The 16099-nt window shown below is 50.9% G+C and overlaps 1 protein-coding gene across 5 annotated transcripts in view; it reads right to left on the bottom strand.

Annotated features, from left to right (window-relative positions):
- Nucleotides 1-14163, bottom strand: part of UCMA (upper zone of growth plate and cartilage matrix associated) — a 47597-nt gene extending 33434 nt beyond the window's left edge. For 2 of the 5 annotated variants that reach the window (XM_074405032.1, XM_039479001.2), the window contains exons 1-4: nucleotides 13287-14163; nucleotides 12851-12898; nucleotides 12654-12749; nucleotides 6417-6515 (exon numbers count right to left, since the gene is read on the bottom strand). In XM_074405032.1, the coding sequence (XP_074261133.1) occupies nucleotides 6417-6515; nucleotides 12654-12749; nucleotides 12851-12898; nucleotides 13287-13344 (301 nt within the window). In that variant the 5' untranslated portion in view covers nucleotides 13345-14163. Of the gene's footprint in view, nucleotides 1-1953; nucleotides 3784-6416; nucleotides 6516-12653; nucleotides 12750-12850; nucleotides 12899-13286 lie in introns of those variants that run through there. The other 3 variants (XM_074405031.1, XM_074405034.1, XM_010341173.3) reach the window with 2 other exon arrangements.
- Nucleotides 14164-16099: the final 1936 nt, after the last annotated feature.

Below are 16099 nucleotides of genomic sequence, written 5' to 3'. Positions count from 1 at the left end.
TTTGGAAATAGCAGTGATCACTGCACAGTGAATGTACGAAATGCTACTGAGTTGCACACTTAAAAATACTTTAGCCTGGGCATGGTGGTTCACGCGTGTCATCCCAGCACTTTGGGAGGCCAAGCTGGGAGGATCCCTTGAAGCCAGGTGTTTGAGACCAGCCTGAGCAACATAGCAAGACATCGTCTCTACAAAGTTATAATTTAAAAAATTAGCCAGGTGTGATGGTGCCTGCCTATAGTGCCAGCTACGTGGGAGGATCGCTCAAGCCCAGGAGGCTGAGGCTGCAGTGAGCTATGATCATACCACTGCACTACAAACCTATCTCAAAAAAAGAAAGAAAGAAAAGACAAGAAAAAAGAAAGAAAGAAAAGGTTTAAATGGCACGTTTTATGTTATATATGTTTTACCACATTTTTAAAAAGCACTTGTCAAAGATGTTGGAAGGATGGGAAGTCCTAAGAGAAGATGATGTCAAGAACTAAAGAACCAAGATGCCTTTCTTACCGGTGTTTCCTCAAATGTGGACCTCACCAAAAAGCCCATGAACCTCATTTTGGTGCCAGTGAAACAAACTGGTTTCATCCTCTGTGGCAGTGGCCAAAAGGACTGTCTGGTAGCTTCACGGTGTGAGGAATGGGGATGTCACTTTAGTCCTTAACACCTGTGAGAGCCACGTGCTCAGTCCAAGACTCACTTCTGCCCAGTTAGGTGCCTGGCCCAGTGACCAGGGAATGTTGAGGCCCCACTCCTGCCAGGAGCGTTTCCCTCTTATGTGAGCACGGAGCTGGCGCTCCCCTTGGTGCTGAAAATCCCATTAGGTACCTAGTAGCCCAGGGGCAGCCTGGAGCTCAAAAGCCAGGCCCAGGCCAGAGCTTTGGGTGTTTACCTTCAGCTCTTTCAGACATTTCTCAAGCCTCATAGAGCAGCTACTCTTTGCCAACCCTGAGAGTGTGGTTTTCATGCAGAGGTTGATTCAACCTCCTGTTTTTTGTTGTTTTTGTTTTTGAGACAAGTTCTCATTCTATTGCCCAGGCAGAATTGCAGTGGCACAATCATAACTCACTGTAGCCTCCTGGGTTCAAGTGATTCTCCAGCCTCAGCCTCCCAAGTTGCTGGGACTACAGGCATGCACCACCATGCCTGCCTAATTTTTAATAGAGACAAGGTCTCGTGTTGCTAGGGCTTAACACCTTGGCCTCCCAAAGTTCTGGGATTACAGGCATGAGCCATGATGCCCATGCGGTATTCCTTTTATGAAGTAAGTACTTTGGGGAGATGTCGAATATCCAACTGCTGTCAGTTACCCTTAGAATAGACGACACGGGCCAGGTGCAGTGGCTCAAGCCTGTAATCCCAGCACTTTGGGAGGCCGAGGCGGGTGGATCACAAGGTCAAGAGATCGAGACCATCCTGGTCAACATGGTGAAACCCCGTCTCTACTAAAAATACAAAAAATTAGCTGGGCATGGTGGCGCGTGCCTGTAATCCCGGCTACTCAGGAGGCTGAGGCAGGAGAATTGCCTGAACCCAGGAGGCAGAGGTTGCGGTGAGCCGAGATCGCGCCATTGCACTCCAGCCTGGGTAACAAGAGCGAAACTCCGTCTCAAAAAAAAAAAAAAAAAAAGAATAGACGACACGGGACTGGCCGCTGTGGCTCACATCTGTAATCCCAGAAGTTTGGAAGGCTGAGACAGGTGCATCACCTGAGGTCAGGAGTTCAAGATCAACCTGGCCAACATGGTGAAACCCCATCTCTACTAAAAATACAAAAATTAGCCGGGCGTGATGGCTCACACCTGTACTCCCAGCTACTTGGGAGGCTGAAGCAAGAGAATCGCTTGAACCTAGGAGGTGGAGGTTGCAGTGAGCCGAGATCATGTCACTGCACTCCAAGTGAACAGCAGAAAGAGACTCCATCTCAAAAAAAAAAAAAAAAAAAAAAAGCCGGGCGCGGTGGCTCAAGCCAGTAATCCCAGCACTTTGGGAGGCCGAGGTGGGTGGATCACGAGGTCAAGAGATCAAGACCGTCCTGGTCAACGTGGTGAAACCCTGTCTCTACTAAAAAAATACAAAAAATTAGCTGGGCATGGTGGCGCGTGCCTGTAATCCCAGCTACTCAGTAGGCTGAGGCAGGAGAATTACCTGAACCCAGGAGGCAGAGGTTGCGGTGAGCCGAGATCGCGCCATTGCACTCCAGCCTGGGTAACAAGGGCGAAACTCCGTCTCCAAAAAAAAAAAAAGAATAGGTGACTTGGTTAGATAAGAGAGAAGACAGCAGCTAGATGAAACCAGGGTCCTGACAGGTTTATCAGGGACCTCAGAGGAGGGCTTGGAAGCCAGATGCCTCGAGCACCACCCCAGGGTTGATTTCAGGCAATGTGAGTCACAGGCAAGGGAGAGGAAAGAAGATTGAAACGACTTCCGCCTCTTTCCTCCATCCTCGGGCCAATTCCTGGATCAAAGAAGCTCTCCAAGCCCTCTGCACATGTGCTCATCCTTGATTTACAAGAACAAGAGCTTTGTGGCCAACAAGCCTTGGGCTATCTACTAGTGGCGTCTCCTTGGGGATTTACATATCCTTTCTAAGCCTCAGTTTTTAATTTTCGTTGTTGAGGTTTTTTTTTTTTTTTTTTTTTTTTTGAGACAGGGTCTTGCTCTGTTGCCCAGGCTGGAGAGCAGTGGCATAATCATAGTCACTCTAGCCTTGAACTCCCCAGGATCAAGCATTCCTCTCTCAACCACCCAAGTAGCTAGGACTACAGGCACATGCCACCAGCCCAGCTAATTTTCTAATTTTTGGTAGCGATGGTGTGTCTCTGTGTTGCTCAGGCTGGTCCCAAACTCCTAGGCTGAAGCCATCCTCCTGCCTCAGCCTCCAGAGTAACTGGAACTCAGGCACATGCCACCATGCCCAGCTTATTTTTTTTTATTGATTTTTTTTTTCTTCTGTAGAGATGGGACCTCATTTTGTTGCCCAAGCTAGTCTTAAACTCCTGGCTTCAAGTGATATTCTCACTCTGGCCTCCCAAAGTGCTGGAATTACAGGTGTGAGCTACGGTACCCAGCTAAGCCTCCATTTTTGAAACTGTGAGCTGGAAATTACAAGGCCTGTCTCAGAGGCAGATTGTAAGGATTAGGTGGTCCCTTACAGTGCCTGGCAGAGCAAGGGCTCAAGGACAACAGCTTCTGGAACCGCAATCCCCAAAGACCCGTGTTTTTGCCATCTGCGTGGGTGAGACCTAGCGTCTCCTGCCTTCCTATCCTGTCAGAGGACCTGCAGGCGCCCAACCCTGCATCCCGAATTCATCATGAAAGGGAAAACAGTGAATGCTTTTTCCGTCAATTCGCCAGAGCTTTGGACCTGAAACATTTAAAACTGCTCAAAATAAAATGCTATTTTTGAGTCAAAAACACACTGAAGGAATTTTGAAGGCCACATTTTCAACTTTTAAATGCTTCTCCCCAAGCTGCCCACCAAGACAAACACATCTCTAGCAGAAGTATGTGCTTCCAAGCTGTGACGGCCGGAATTTTTCCCAGTATGTCCCTAAGAGAGCTTGATTTGCCAGGATCCGAACCCAACACCTGTTTGCAGGGCTCGGCCAGGTGCCACCTGCAGGGCAGGCGGCATAGCCTGCAGCACTTGGTACCCAGGGCTGGTGTCCTTTTCACTAAGAGATGCCTTCCGAGGGTGCTGCCTCCCCAGTCCACCGAGGCCTCACATCCAAGGTCACGTGCACCCAGGAGGTACCAGGTGATTTTCCTCAGGAGCATGACAATCTTCAAATTTGGAGAAAGAAAGAAAGAAAGAAGAACAAAACAATGAAAACAGAAAGAATGAAAGAAAGAGAAAGAAGGCAGGCAGGGAGGGAGGGAGGAAGGAGGCTGGGCACCGTTGCTCGCACCTGTAATCCCAGCTCCTTGGGAGGCCGAGACAGGCAGATTACGTGAAGTCAGGAAGTCATAACCATCCTGGCCAACATGGTGAATCCCCGTCTCTACCCAAATGACAAAAATTAGCCGGGCATGGTGGCGCACACCTGTAATCCCAGCTACTCGGAAGGCTGAGACAGGAGAACTCGGAGGCGGAGGTTGCAGTGAGTGGAGGGAGCCACTGCCCTCCAGCCTGGGCAACAGAGTGAGACTTGGGGGGAAAAAAAGGAAAGGAAGAAAGAGAAACCAGAGAGAAAAACCAGAGAGGAAGGGGGAGGGAGAGGGAGGAAGAGGGAGGGAGAGGGAGGGAGAGGGAGGGAGAGGGAGGGAGAGGGAGGGAGAGGGAGGGAGAGGGAGGGAGAGGGAGGGAGAGGGAGGGAGAGGGAGGGAGAGGGAAGGAGAGGGAGGGAGAGGGAAGGAGAGGGAGGGAGAGGGAGGGAGAGGGAGGGAGAGGGAGGGAGAGGGAGGGAGAGGGAAGGAGAAGGAGGGAGAGGGAGGGAGAGGGAGGAAGGGAAGGAGGGAAGGAGGGAAGGAAGGAAAATAAGTAGACACACACACACACACACACACACACACACACACAGTCTGGTCTGATTCCCATTAAATGGTTCTAAGGATGTTTGCTGTGGGTGACTCTTGAGGGTACTTCATAAAGACAACAAAATTAAATCCCACCCCTTGGGATGCTGTGGCTCAAAGACAGAGCTTCCTCTACCTGTGTCCCCAGCCACATCATCCTCCACTGAGCCCCGGCAAGGCCAGCACTTCCTGAGGGCAGAGAGGAACACTGTCTGCTGAGGCGATGAGCATGGGAACAAGGCGTGCAGATTGCCTGGCCAGGGATGCTGCCCTCCCTGGGCCTTTTCTTTCTTTTTTGAGACAGAGTCTTGCTCTGTTGCCCAGGCTGGAGTGCAGTGGTGTGATCTCTGCTCACTGCAACCTCCGCCTCCAGGTTTCAAGCAATTCACCTGCCTCAGCCTCACAAGTAGCTGAGACTATAGATGTGCAGCACCACGTCTGGCTAATTTTTTTTTTTTTTTTTTTTTTTTAGTAGAGACCAGGTTTCACCATGTTGGCCATGCTGGTCTTGAACTCCTGACCTCAAATAATCCACCTGCCTCAGTCCCCCAAAACGCCTGGCCTCCCTGGGCCCTTCCTACTCTTTATTGTTTTACTAGTAAGCAAAAAAACCAGGCCTTAGCGAAGAAGATACAAACAGGAGAAGCATAAAGCCACAGAAATCTATACCAACATTTTCTGATGCTTTTGAATGAACTGGAGCCTGAAGATGGGCTGTAGATGTTGATGCTGGCGGCGGTGGGGGGAGGTGAGAGGGCAGAAAGCAAGGTGTTTTCTGAGTTCAGTTTTCCTGGTTTGCTTCTGCCAGTCAGTAAGGATGCTGAGTATACTGAATAGGTCAATGAAGGCCTTGATTTTCCAGGCTGAAGTAGTACCTGGAGCCCGACATTGACGTGAATCTAAGGCACCTGCAGGTGAGTCCGCCATCTCCCCAGTACAATCCTACCAGAGCTAAACCTAAGCTTTGCTGCTTAGACAGAGAACAGACCAGCACAGTCATGCCCAAGTAGGAAGAGGGAGGGAAAGGAGTTTGATATCCACACGGTCAGCAAACAGTTCCCCAATCCCCGCAGCCCCCAGCCAATGGGAACAAGGGTGTTTTGTCCGTTCCACACCTTCTTAAACTCTGTGTAGCCATTTTTCTCCCTTTTTTTCTTTTCCTTTCCCCTTCCCTTCGATTCTCCTTCCTTCCTTCCTCCCTCTTTTTCTCTTTCCTTCTTTCCCTCTTTTTTTTAAGAGTTTCACTCTTTCGTCTAGGCTAGAGTGAAGTGGCACTATCTTGGCTCACTGCAACCTCCGCCCACTGAGTTCAAGCGATTCTGCTGCCTCAGCTCCTAAGTAGCTGGGATTACAGGCACTCACCCCACGCCCAGCTAATTTTTGTATTTTTAGTAGAGACAGAGTTTCACCATCCCCATGTTGGCCAAGCTGGTCTTGAACTCTTGACCTCAGGTGATCCACCTGCCACGGCCTCCTGAAGTGCTGGGATTACAGGTATGAGCCAGCTCTCCCTTCTTTTCAAGGCTCTTGTGGATATAAACTGAAAGTAGACCTTCCCTTTCCTCCCTCCTCTAATTAATAAAGTTCAGAACTAGCCTGGCCAACATGGCAAAACCCTGTGTCTACTAAACATACAAAAATTTGCCGGGTGTGGTGGTGGTGGTGCCTCTAATCCCAGCTACTTGGGAAGCTGAGGCAGGAGAATCACTTGAACTTAAGCGGTGGGGGTTGCGGTGAGCTGAGATAGCACCACTGCGTTCCAGCCTCGGCAACAGAGCAGAGCAAGACTCCGTCTCAAAAAAGGAAAGAAGAAAAAAGTTGGGTAGAAGAAGAGAAGGCAAACCATGTGATTTTCCCCCAAAGCTCCACCTCCCTGAAGGCGCTGGCTGAGGAGCCCTTACCATCATTCTGTTCCTCCACGAAGTTCTCAGATTCATTCCTTTGTTCCTCATAATATTCTCTGCGCAGCTCATCAGCCCGAAGCTTCTGCCTGTTTTCCGCTGTGAAAGGAAAAGAAGCTAGCGTGCCCCCTCGCACTCGGGAATGAGGACGTTTACACTTAGAGGAACACAGTTCACCTGAGAAGTCACGCCTGGCTGGGGAGGAGTGGTTTGTGAAGGATGGTAGGAAGCTTCCCTGAAATGATTTACTCCTGACACAGACTTGATAACTTGAAGGTGATTGACCGATCCAACTGCCTCATTTGCAGATGAGAAGACAGAGGCTCCGAAGAGTCAAGTGCTTTAGCTTTGACTATAAAGTTGGTGGTGTATCCAAGTATACCAGGCCACTTGGAAACCAGAAATCCCAAGGTCAGAGATGAATTCCATAAAGGAATAATCCAACTTAATCTCACGTTAATTAATACGTTCAAGTCCATTCGACATTTTGGAGCACTTATCACGACCAGGATATAGGCTGAGCACTGGAATTAAAAGGCCAAGTAAGAAAGATTCTGTCCCTCCAGCCAGGTATGGTGGGACATACCTGTGAGCTTAGCTACTAGGGAGGCTAAAGCAGGAGGGTTGCTTGAGGCCAGGAGTTCAAGGCTGCAGTGAGCTGTGATCACGCCACTGCACTCCACTCTGGGCAAAAAAAGCGAGACCTTGTCTAAAAAAAAAAAAAAAAAAAAAAAAAAAAAAAAAAAAAAATCTGGCCGTCTCGGTGGCTCACACCTGCAACCCCAGCTCTTTGGGAGGCTGAGGCGGGTGGATTGCCTGAGGTCAGGAGTTCCAGATCAGCCTGGCCAACATGGTGAAACCCCGTCTCTACTAAAAATACAAAAAAATTAGCCAGGCATGGTGGCACATACCTGTAATTCCAGTTATTCAGGAGGCTGAGGCAGGACAATCACTTAAACCTGTGAGACAGAGGTTGTAGTGAGCCATGATCACGCCCGTGCACTCCAGCCTGGGAGACAGAGCAAGACTCTACCTCAAAAACAAAAAAAGGAAAATCTGTCCCTCTGCTCAAGAGACCTGCAATTCAATAAGGAGAAAGACATAAGAATAAGTTTTACCAAGCATTAGAGCCGCTGAAAAGAAAATTTCAGTTTGTCTGGAGGCAATGATACAAAGCTCTCTACTTTTTTTTTTTTTGAGATGGAGTTTCGCTCTTGTTACCCAGGCTGGAGTGCAATGGCACGATCTCGGCTCACCACAACCTCTGCCTCCTGGGTTCAAGCAATTCTCCTGCCTCAGCCTCCTGAGTAGCTGGGATTACAGGCACGTGCCACCATGCCCAGCTAATTTTTTGTATTTTTAGTAGAGACGGGGTTTCACCGTGTTGACCAGGATGGTCTCGATCTCTTGACCTCGTGATCCACCCGCCTTGGCCTCCCAAAGTGCTGGGATTACAGGCTTGAGCCACCGCGCCCGGCCTAAGCTCTCTACTTTCAAGGTATTTCCTCTAGCATGTGCTTCAGCTGGAAAAACCCATGAAGACAGGGAGGCCATGTCTAGGGCAGGAAAAACCAGTCCCTCAGAACACCTCACAGTCTCATGGCGGGATTCCCCTCACACCAAATGCGTGAGAGGGAGGTACTGTCTTGCCTCACCAACTCTGATATGCAAGAGAAAGCTAGGGGGTGACGAAGGAAGCAGAGAAACTGGGGAAAGTCATGGTTCCCTACCTCCACCCTGCACGACAGAGGTGCTGGGAGAAACAAGAAGTCTTTGCAAAATGATAATATTAGAAACTGTCTCAAGCCAGGCGCGGTGGCTCATGCCTGTAATCCCAGCCCTTTGGGAGGCTGAGGCACGCAGATCACTTGAGGTCAGGAGTTCAAGACCAGCCTGGCCAACATGGTGAAACCCCATCTCTACTAAAAATACAAAAATTAGCTAGGCGTGGTTGCAGATGCCTATAATCCCAGCTACTCTGGAGGCTGAGGCAGGAGAATAGCTTGAACCCAGGAGGCAGAGGTTGAGATCGCACCACTGCACTCCAGCCTGGGTAACAGAGCGAGACTCCATCTCTAAATAAATAAATAGAAACCATCTCAAATCCTTCTTGGAAGTAAGACACTTACATTAATCAATGAATTATATAAATACTAGTTATTTCTGTTACTTTTCTATAATTTAACTCAGATTAAAAATCAAATTAGCTGGGAACTGGGCTTAGTGCAGATTCCAGACTTCTGGAGTGTTCCTTCCTAGATGTATGCCTTTACCCACTTAGTTGCAGGAAACTTGAGTCTGGCAGAAGGAGTTGTTTGTCCCATCCATACCCGCGCCCCACCTCTCACTCCACATCCACACTTCTCAGGAGGGGATTCAGGCTCAGAGACATGCACGACCTAACGGAGGTCACACAGCAGGCTAGGGCAGAGCTAGGGCACCAGGTTCCCACATGCCACCATTGGCCCAGAACACATCTTCATGGCCGCTTCCCTCTCCCCACCCACTGTGGGCCCTGATGTTGCTCCAAGTACCAGAGAGCCATTGTGGGAGGTTGCTGAGTGTATGGTTGACTACAGTATATTGTTTGCTGAGAACCACCGCCCCCCTCCCCCCGCCCCAAGCGGAAAACTGCTCAGGGTATTCTGAAGAAGTAAACAGTATGTTTATATCACACACCAGTTAAACTAGTTCTCAGAGCACCGGATCTGTGGCCTGCCCCGTGGCTCCCTCCTGGAGAATGCTTTCTAGCTTGTCCTTGATCAGTGGTGAGCGGGCACCAGCTGCCTGCCTAGTTTATCTTGATTCTATGAGAAAACACAGAACACCTGCTTGTTAATTACAATCACCTGTTCAGAGAAAATAAACACGTGGGGCAGAGGCTGCCCAAGGCTCTCAGCTGGGAAGGCTGTTAGCGCCCCAAAAGTCGCACTTTGCACTCTATCTTTGTGTCTGTTTCTTAATTCCTTCAGTACCACTGGGTTGGGGTCTCTATGGCCGAGCTGGTCTCGGTAGGAGGTTTGGGGGTTTAGGAAGCAGGTGCTTAGTAAGCCACTGCCAATTCTGAAAGAAGCATTCTCTGTCCCCTGTGTACTCAGGACAGGAAATGATCCTCCCAAGTGGCCTTTCCAGAGGTGCTGCAAATTGGAGCTCTGAGGTAATAAATAAGAACAATTTTTTTTTTTTTTTTGAGACGGAGTTTCGCTCTTGTTACCCAGGCTGGAGTGCAATGGCGCGATCTCGGCTCACCGCAACCTCCGCCTCCTGGGTTCAGGCAATTCTCCTGCCTCAGCCTCCTGAGTAGCTGGGATTACAGGCACGAGCCACCATGCCCAGCTAATTTTTTGTATTTTTAGTAGAGACGGAGTTTCACCATGTTGACCAGGATGGTCTCGATCTCTCGACCTCGTGATCCACCCGCCTCGGCCTCCCAAAGTGCTGGGATTACAGGCTTGAGCCACCGCGCCCGGCCTCATAAATAAGAACAATTTAATCCTCAGGACAACACAAAAATACCGTGCGTCATTCTGTGCACTGTATACGTTCCTTCTGAGGAACATGCATTCATCACATTCTCTTTCCACCCTAAAGTAGGCTTCACCTTTATCTCAGAGGCTTAGAGATGTCAGATGCCTGTCTCACGGTTCCAAATTCAAGGTAATTGAAGTGTCTGTCACCTATCCTTCATCCAGTCTGAGGGATCGCTGGGCACTGCCCTTCTGCCATCCACAGGAGTTGATCGGTGACAGCAGATGTGTTCACGCACAATCCTGAGTGTTCACCAGGCTCTCCTGTACCTCCCACAACTAACTGACACACCAAGCTTCTGTCCGAGGTGAGGAACTCCAGGCTTAACGGTGTACCTCATTGTTTGGAGTCAGCTTAAGAGGCCGTGCACAGTGGCTTACTCCTGTCATCTCAGCACCTCGGGAGGCGGAGGCAGGTGGATCACCTGAGGTCAGGAGTTCAAGACCAGCCTGGCCGTTATGGCAAAATTCCATCTCTACAGAAATACAAAAATTAGCCAGATGAGGTGGCAGGTGCCTGTAATCCCAGCTACTTGGGAGGCTAAAGCAGGAGTATCACCTGAACCTGGGAGGTGGAGGTTGCAATGAGCCAAGATCCTGTTACGGCCCTCCAGCCTGGGCGATGGAGTGAGAGTCCATCTCAAAATTAAAAAAAGAAGACAGAGCCGGGCGCGGTGGCTCAAGCCTGTAATCCCAGCACTTTGGGAGGCTGAGGCGGGTGGATCACGAGGTCGAGAGATCGAGACCATCCTGGTCAACATGGTGAAACCCCGTCTCTACTAAAAATACAAAAAATTAGCTGGGCATGGTGGCACGTGCCTGTAATCCCAGCTACTCAGGAGGCTGAGGCAGGAGAATTGCCTGAACCCAGGAGGCAGAGGTTGCGGTGAGCCGAGATCGCGCCATTGCACTCCAGCCTGGGTAACAAGAGCGAAACTCCGTCTCAAGAAAAAAAAAAAAAAAAGAAGAAGACAGAAGCTATTTGCCTGGCGTAAAATCATGTTTCCCCCCCGGAAGTCTGCCAGAAGATTGCTTCTCCACTTATAATCAGTAACAGTCCGGCCTCCCCAACAGCATTTCAGTGTTTCTTGGCATTGACCAACTTTTAAATCTCAAGTTGTATGAGGCCTGGAGGTTTTCCTAGCATGGTTATGCTTACCCAGTTGTTTTTTTTGTTTTTTTTTTTGAGACGGAGTTTCGCTCTTGTTACCCAGGCTGGAGTGCAATGGCGCGATCTCGGCTCACCGCAACCTCCGCCTCCTGGGCTCAGGCAATTCTCCTGCCTCAGCCTCCTGGGTAGCTGGGATTACAGGCACACGCCACCATGCCCAGCTAGTTTTTTGTATTTTTAGTAGAGACGGGGTTTCACCATGTTGACCAGGATGGTCTCGATCTATTGACCTCGTGATCCACCCGCCTCGGCCTCCCAAAGTGCTGGGATTACAGGCTTGAGCCACCGCGCCCAGCTGCCCAGTTGTTTTTTTTTTTTTTTTTTTTTTTTTTTTTTTTTTGAGACGGAGTTTCGCTCTTGTTACCCAGGCTGGAGTGCAATGGCGCGATCTCGGCTCACCGCAACCTCCGCCTCCTGGGTTCAGGCAATTCTCCTGCCTCAGCCTCCTGAGTAGCTGGGATTACAGGCACGCGCCACCATGCCCAGCTAATTTTTTTGTATTTTTAGTAGAGACGGGGTTTCACCGTGTTGACCAGGATGGTCTCGATCTCTTGACCTCGTGATCCACCCGCCTCGGCCTCCCAAAGTGCTGGGATTACAGGCTTGAGCCACCGCGCCCGGCTCAGTTGTTTTTTTTTAAAGAAATTTCATCTCCAAGCATTTCTATCTCTGTTCTTCCCATCGTTTGAAAACAGTCCTGTTATTTTTACCAAGGAAGTCACCTTGCTGAGTGCCCTGAAGGATACAAAGAGTTCATTCATTCACAGGCACGAGGAGAGACTCCAGCCAGAGACGCGGGAGGTACGGTCCGAGCTCAGTGTCTTGGAAGAAGCAGGTTCAGGAGCAGAAACTCAAATGCCCTCGGAGGTTGGCAGGTCAAGGACATGAGGACCCTGAAGCTGGGGTTCCACAGGTCCGACCACAGGCTGCGCGGCAGACAGGCTCACCCCAGTGCACTGGAAATAAAAACTTTAAAAAAACTCTGCTAGCTGTACACAGCTCTTTCAGAGGCTTATAAATAATGAAATGAGGACCAGAGAGAGGAAGTGGCCAAGGCCACTTAGCAGCACAGCTGTCCCCAAACCCACATTTCTCAGCACCCAGTGTCCTGTGCTTTCCCATGTGCGACACAGTTGCTCTTGCACTGAGGTGTGCTGTGCCAGTACCCCCAAAGCACACACTGATGTGTGGGGCCTCTCCAGACCGGAACTTGTATTTCCCTCCCTACGCCTTTCTGAGGCTGAATGCATCTTATCCCTGGTAGGTGCATTTAACGTGGCATCATGGCCAAGAAGCAGGACAGGAGGCCCTGTATCTATGTCATCTTTGCAGAAGTGGGGCCTCTTTACCCTGACAAAGTATACAATCCAGTATACGACCTACAGGCAGGAAATAGGGTGTCATTTCTCATTCAGAGCTGCGGTCCCTTTGATACCCAAGGGCCTGGGTGAGCCCTCGGTGCCAGCTGCATCCGGCTGGCCTGCCAGGTGTGGGAAAGGAGGAGCAGGGGTGAGGGTGGGGTCCCTCCAGCATCCTTACCATTGACCTCATCTTGGGGCTTGGGAGACCGCTTGCCACGCCTCTTGAGGAAATTCGAGGCATCTGACTCCTGCATGAAAATCTTCTGCTTTGCATCTGAAACCCAGGAGAGGCCTGTCACCAGCAGCGTGGGGATGGCAGGGCTGCTGCTTCACTGGCTGCGCCTGCCCGCCCCGGGGGGTGGGCCCTGCACTCACCCGGGCTGGCCTCTTCTCCCGCTGCCTGCGCGGTTCCCTCTCCCAGCACTGTGGGACAAGGGCGCAGAGTGAGGCTGCAGCATCAAGGGGAGCCCAGACCCTGAGCTGAACCCCCATCCTGCTTTCCAGGCTAAGGGTCCTGCCAGGCCCTGGCATGGGGCCTCGGTTTCTCACATACCAGCTGCAGAGCCAACCTCCCCAGGATCCCACCAAGCAGACTGGCTTGGGGTTTTTTTCAGTTTTGTTTCTTTACTGTTTTTTTTTTTTCCTGTATTATATTGTGTTTTACACACACACACACACACACACACACACACACCCTTTAACAATAAGCACACCCCTTTCTACCGGCATCACCTGAGCAGCGTTACCTGTGCAAGGCAAATCTCCCTCTCCATGTAACTAACACCCTCCGCCTTGACCCTCCCGTACTCACTAGACAGGAGCACCAGGGCGGAGAAGCCAGACAGCAGGAAGACCTGTCTCCAAGTCATCTTTGCAGAAGTGGGGGCTCTGTCCAGGACCCACAGGGCAGACCAGGCGTCTTGCAACTCTCCCGGGTCCCCACTTCTGAGGCAGGCGGCCCAGGGCCCAGGCGAGAGAGAGGAAGGGAGGGAGGGAAGAGAGAGGTAGGAGGCTGGGATGCCGCTGGGGGAGAGAAGGAGGGGGCCGGGCTGCCCTCTCCATTGGCTGCTCCTGGACGGAGCACTGGAGATGTTTTTGGCGCCTGGCAAATGTCTCGAGAAGCAGAGCTTGTAGTTAGGGCCCTGGCTGGAGCGGTCTTAGAGTGGCCTTTCCAATGTCCGTGTCTGGGGATCTGCTGCTGGGAAGGCTCATCCTAACAGTCAGGGTTCCAGAGACTAAGGCTGTGTCAAGGCATTCCTGGCACCTGCTCCAGGGATGTGAGGGCCCCACCCTCAGGGCTGAAGCATGGGTGGGGGCAAGTAGGAAGAGGGGGATCAATGGGGGAGTTTTGATCCAAATGTCAAGCAAGGAGGGCCCATGATGACCAGAGTACCCATCAGGGTGACACACACGTCTGGGCCATGCTAACAGCGACCACAGAACACCTTACCTGACACACTGCTCCCAGCCGATGCTCACTGCCCAGCCAAACACAAACCCCTGGGGTGGCGGGTCCCAGAGCCCTTTAAAGACAGCAAGAGCAAGAGTCAGTCGCCTTCCCTCAGTGGCTCACGCCTGTAATCCCAGCACATTTGAGGCCAAGGTGGGCAAATCACCTGAGGTCAGCCTGGCCAATGTGGTGAGACCCTGTCTCTACTAACAATACAAAAAAAAAACCAGGCGTGGTGGCAGGCACCTGTAATCCTAGATACTAGGAAGGCCGAGGCAGAAGAGGCTGAGGCACTTGAACCCAGGAGGCAGAGGTTGCAGTGAGCCAAGATCACGCCACTGCACTCCAGCACGGGTGACAGAATGAGACACCGTCTAAATAAATAAATAAATAAATAAATAAATAAAATTTAAAAATAAAAACAGCAAGGCCGAGAGTCAATCACGTTCTACCGTGGAGCGAGAGGAGGGCAGGTGTCTGAAAAGCTCCACAGCTAATCCTGCATCTCTAGGACTACAGGCATCATAGTCCACGTAGGGGAGGAAATGGGAACGCTAATGACATTGACACTGACGTGGCCATCACAGCACAGTCCCTTTGGCGATGCGTTCCTGACGTTGTCCTTTCTTAGGAACCATCATCGTGAAGTCTTTTTTTTTTTTTTTTTGAGACGGAGTTTCGCTCTTGTTACCCAGGCTGGAGTGCAATGGCGCGATCTCGGCTCACCGCAACCTCCGCCTCCCGGGTTCAGGCAATTCTCCCGCCTCAGCCTCCTGAGTAGCTGGGATTACAGGCACGTGCCACCATGCCCAGCTAACTTTTGTATTTTTAGTAGAGACGGGGTTTCACCATGTTGACCGGGATGGTCTCGATCTCTTGACCTCGTGATCCGCCCGCCTCGGCCTCCCAAAGTGCTGGGATTACAGGCTTGAGCCACCGCGCCCGGCCATCATGAAGTCTTTGCTCTCAACCGTTGGGCACTGTTTAACATTTTGCTAAGCTCCCCTCTTATAAGACTTTCAGATTGTCTGGGCAAAGTGACTCATGCCTGGAATCCCAGCACTTTAGGAGGCTAAGGCAGGAGGATCACTTGAGGAGTTGGCGACAAGCCTGGGCAACATAGCAAGGCCTCCCCCCCATGCCTGTTTAAAAGAAGGAAAGACTTTCAGCTGGGCGCGGTGGCTCATGCCTGTAATCTCAGCACTTTGGGAGGCCAAGGTGAGTGGATCACTTGAGGCCAGGAGTTCTAGACCAGCCTGGCCAATGTGACAAAACCCTGTCTCTACTATAAATACAAAAATCAGTCAGGTATGGTGGCATGCACCTGTAGCCCCAGCTACTCGAGAGGCTGAGGCAGGAGAATCACTTGAACTCAGGAGGCGGAGGTTGCAGTGAGCTGAGATCAGGCCATTCCACTCCAGCCTGGGTGACAGAGCGAGAGTTTGTCTCAAAAGAGAAAAAAAAAAAAAAAGGCTGGGCACGGTGCCTCATACCTGTAAGGCTAGCAGTTTGGGAGGCCAAGGCAGGTAGATCGCCTGAGGTCAGGAGTTCAAGACCAGGCTGTTCAACATGGTGAGACCCCATCTCTACTAAAAATACAAAAATTAGCTAAGTGTGTTGGTGGGTACCTGTAATCATAGCTACTCAGGAGGCTGAGACAGGAGAATTGCTTAAACCTGGGAGACAGGTTGCAGTGAGCCAAGATAGCGCCACTGCACTGCAGCTTAGGTTATAGAGTGAGACTCCATCTCAAAAAAAAAAAAAAAATCCTAGAGACAGGGACTTATTATGTTGTCCAGGCTAGTCTGATGCCTGACCTCAAGCAATCCCCCTGCCTTGGCATCCCGAAGTGCTGGGATTACAGGCGAGAACCACCGTGCCCAGGCCACCTGAGATTCCCAGTGACTACAGGGATCTGCTCCAAGGAGTGTTCTGCCCAGAGCTGGTTTCCGTGATCTGTCAGGGCCTTGAAACTTTCTCTCCTTCTAGACCAGGGCATTCATCTCCACACACTTCCACCTTCAGCTGCCCCTTCCCTCGGGCTGCCCACCACTGCTCAATGTGCTGCAGAAGTGGCCTCCTCGTGACATTATATGCCAAAAGACAACATGCCACCTCACCTCAAGGCGCAGGCACAGTTCCAGTGGCTGGGGAAGAAGAGAAGAGTGCTGGAT

This window comes from Saimiri boliviensis, chromosome 8 (genome assembly GCF_048565385.1).
Source record: "Saimiri boliviensis isolate mSaiBol1 chromosome 8, mSaiBol1.pri, whole genome shotgun sequence".
In the NCBI taxonomy this organism is placed as follows: domain Eukaryota; kingdom Metazoa; phylum Chordata; class Mammalia; order Primates; family Cebidae; genus Saimiri; species Saimiri boliviensis.
The sequence above is the reverse complement of the archived record's forward strand: the minus strand, read 5'-3'. Positions and strand labels throughout refer to the sequence as shown.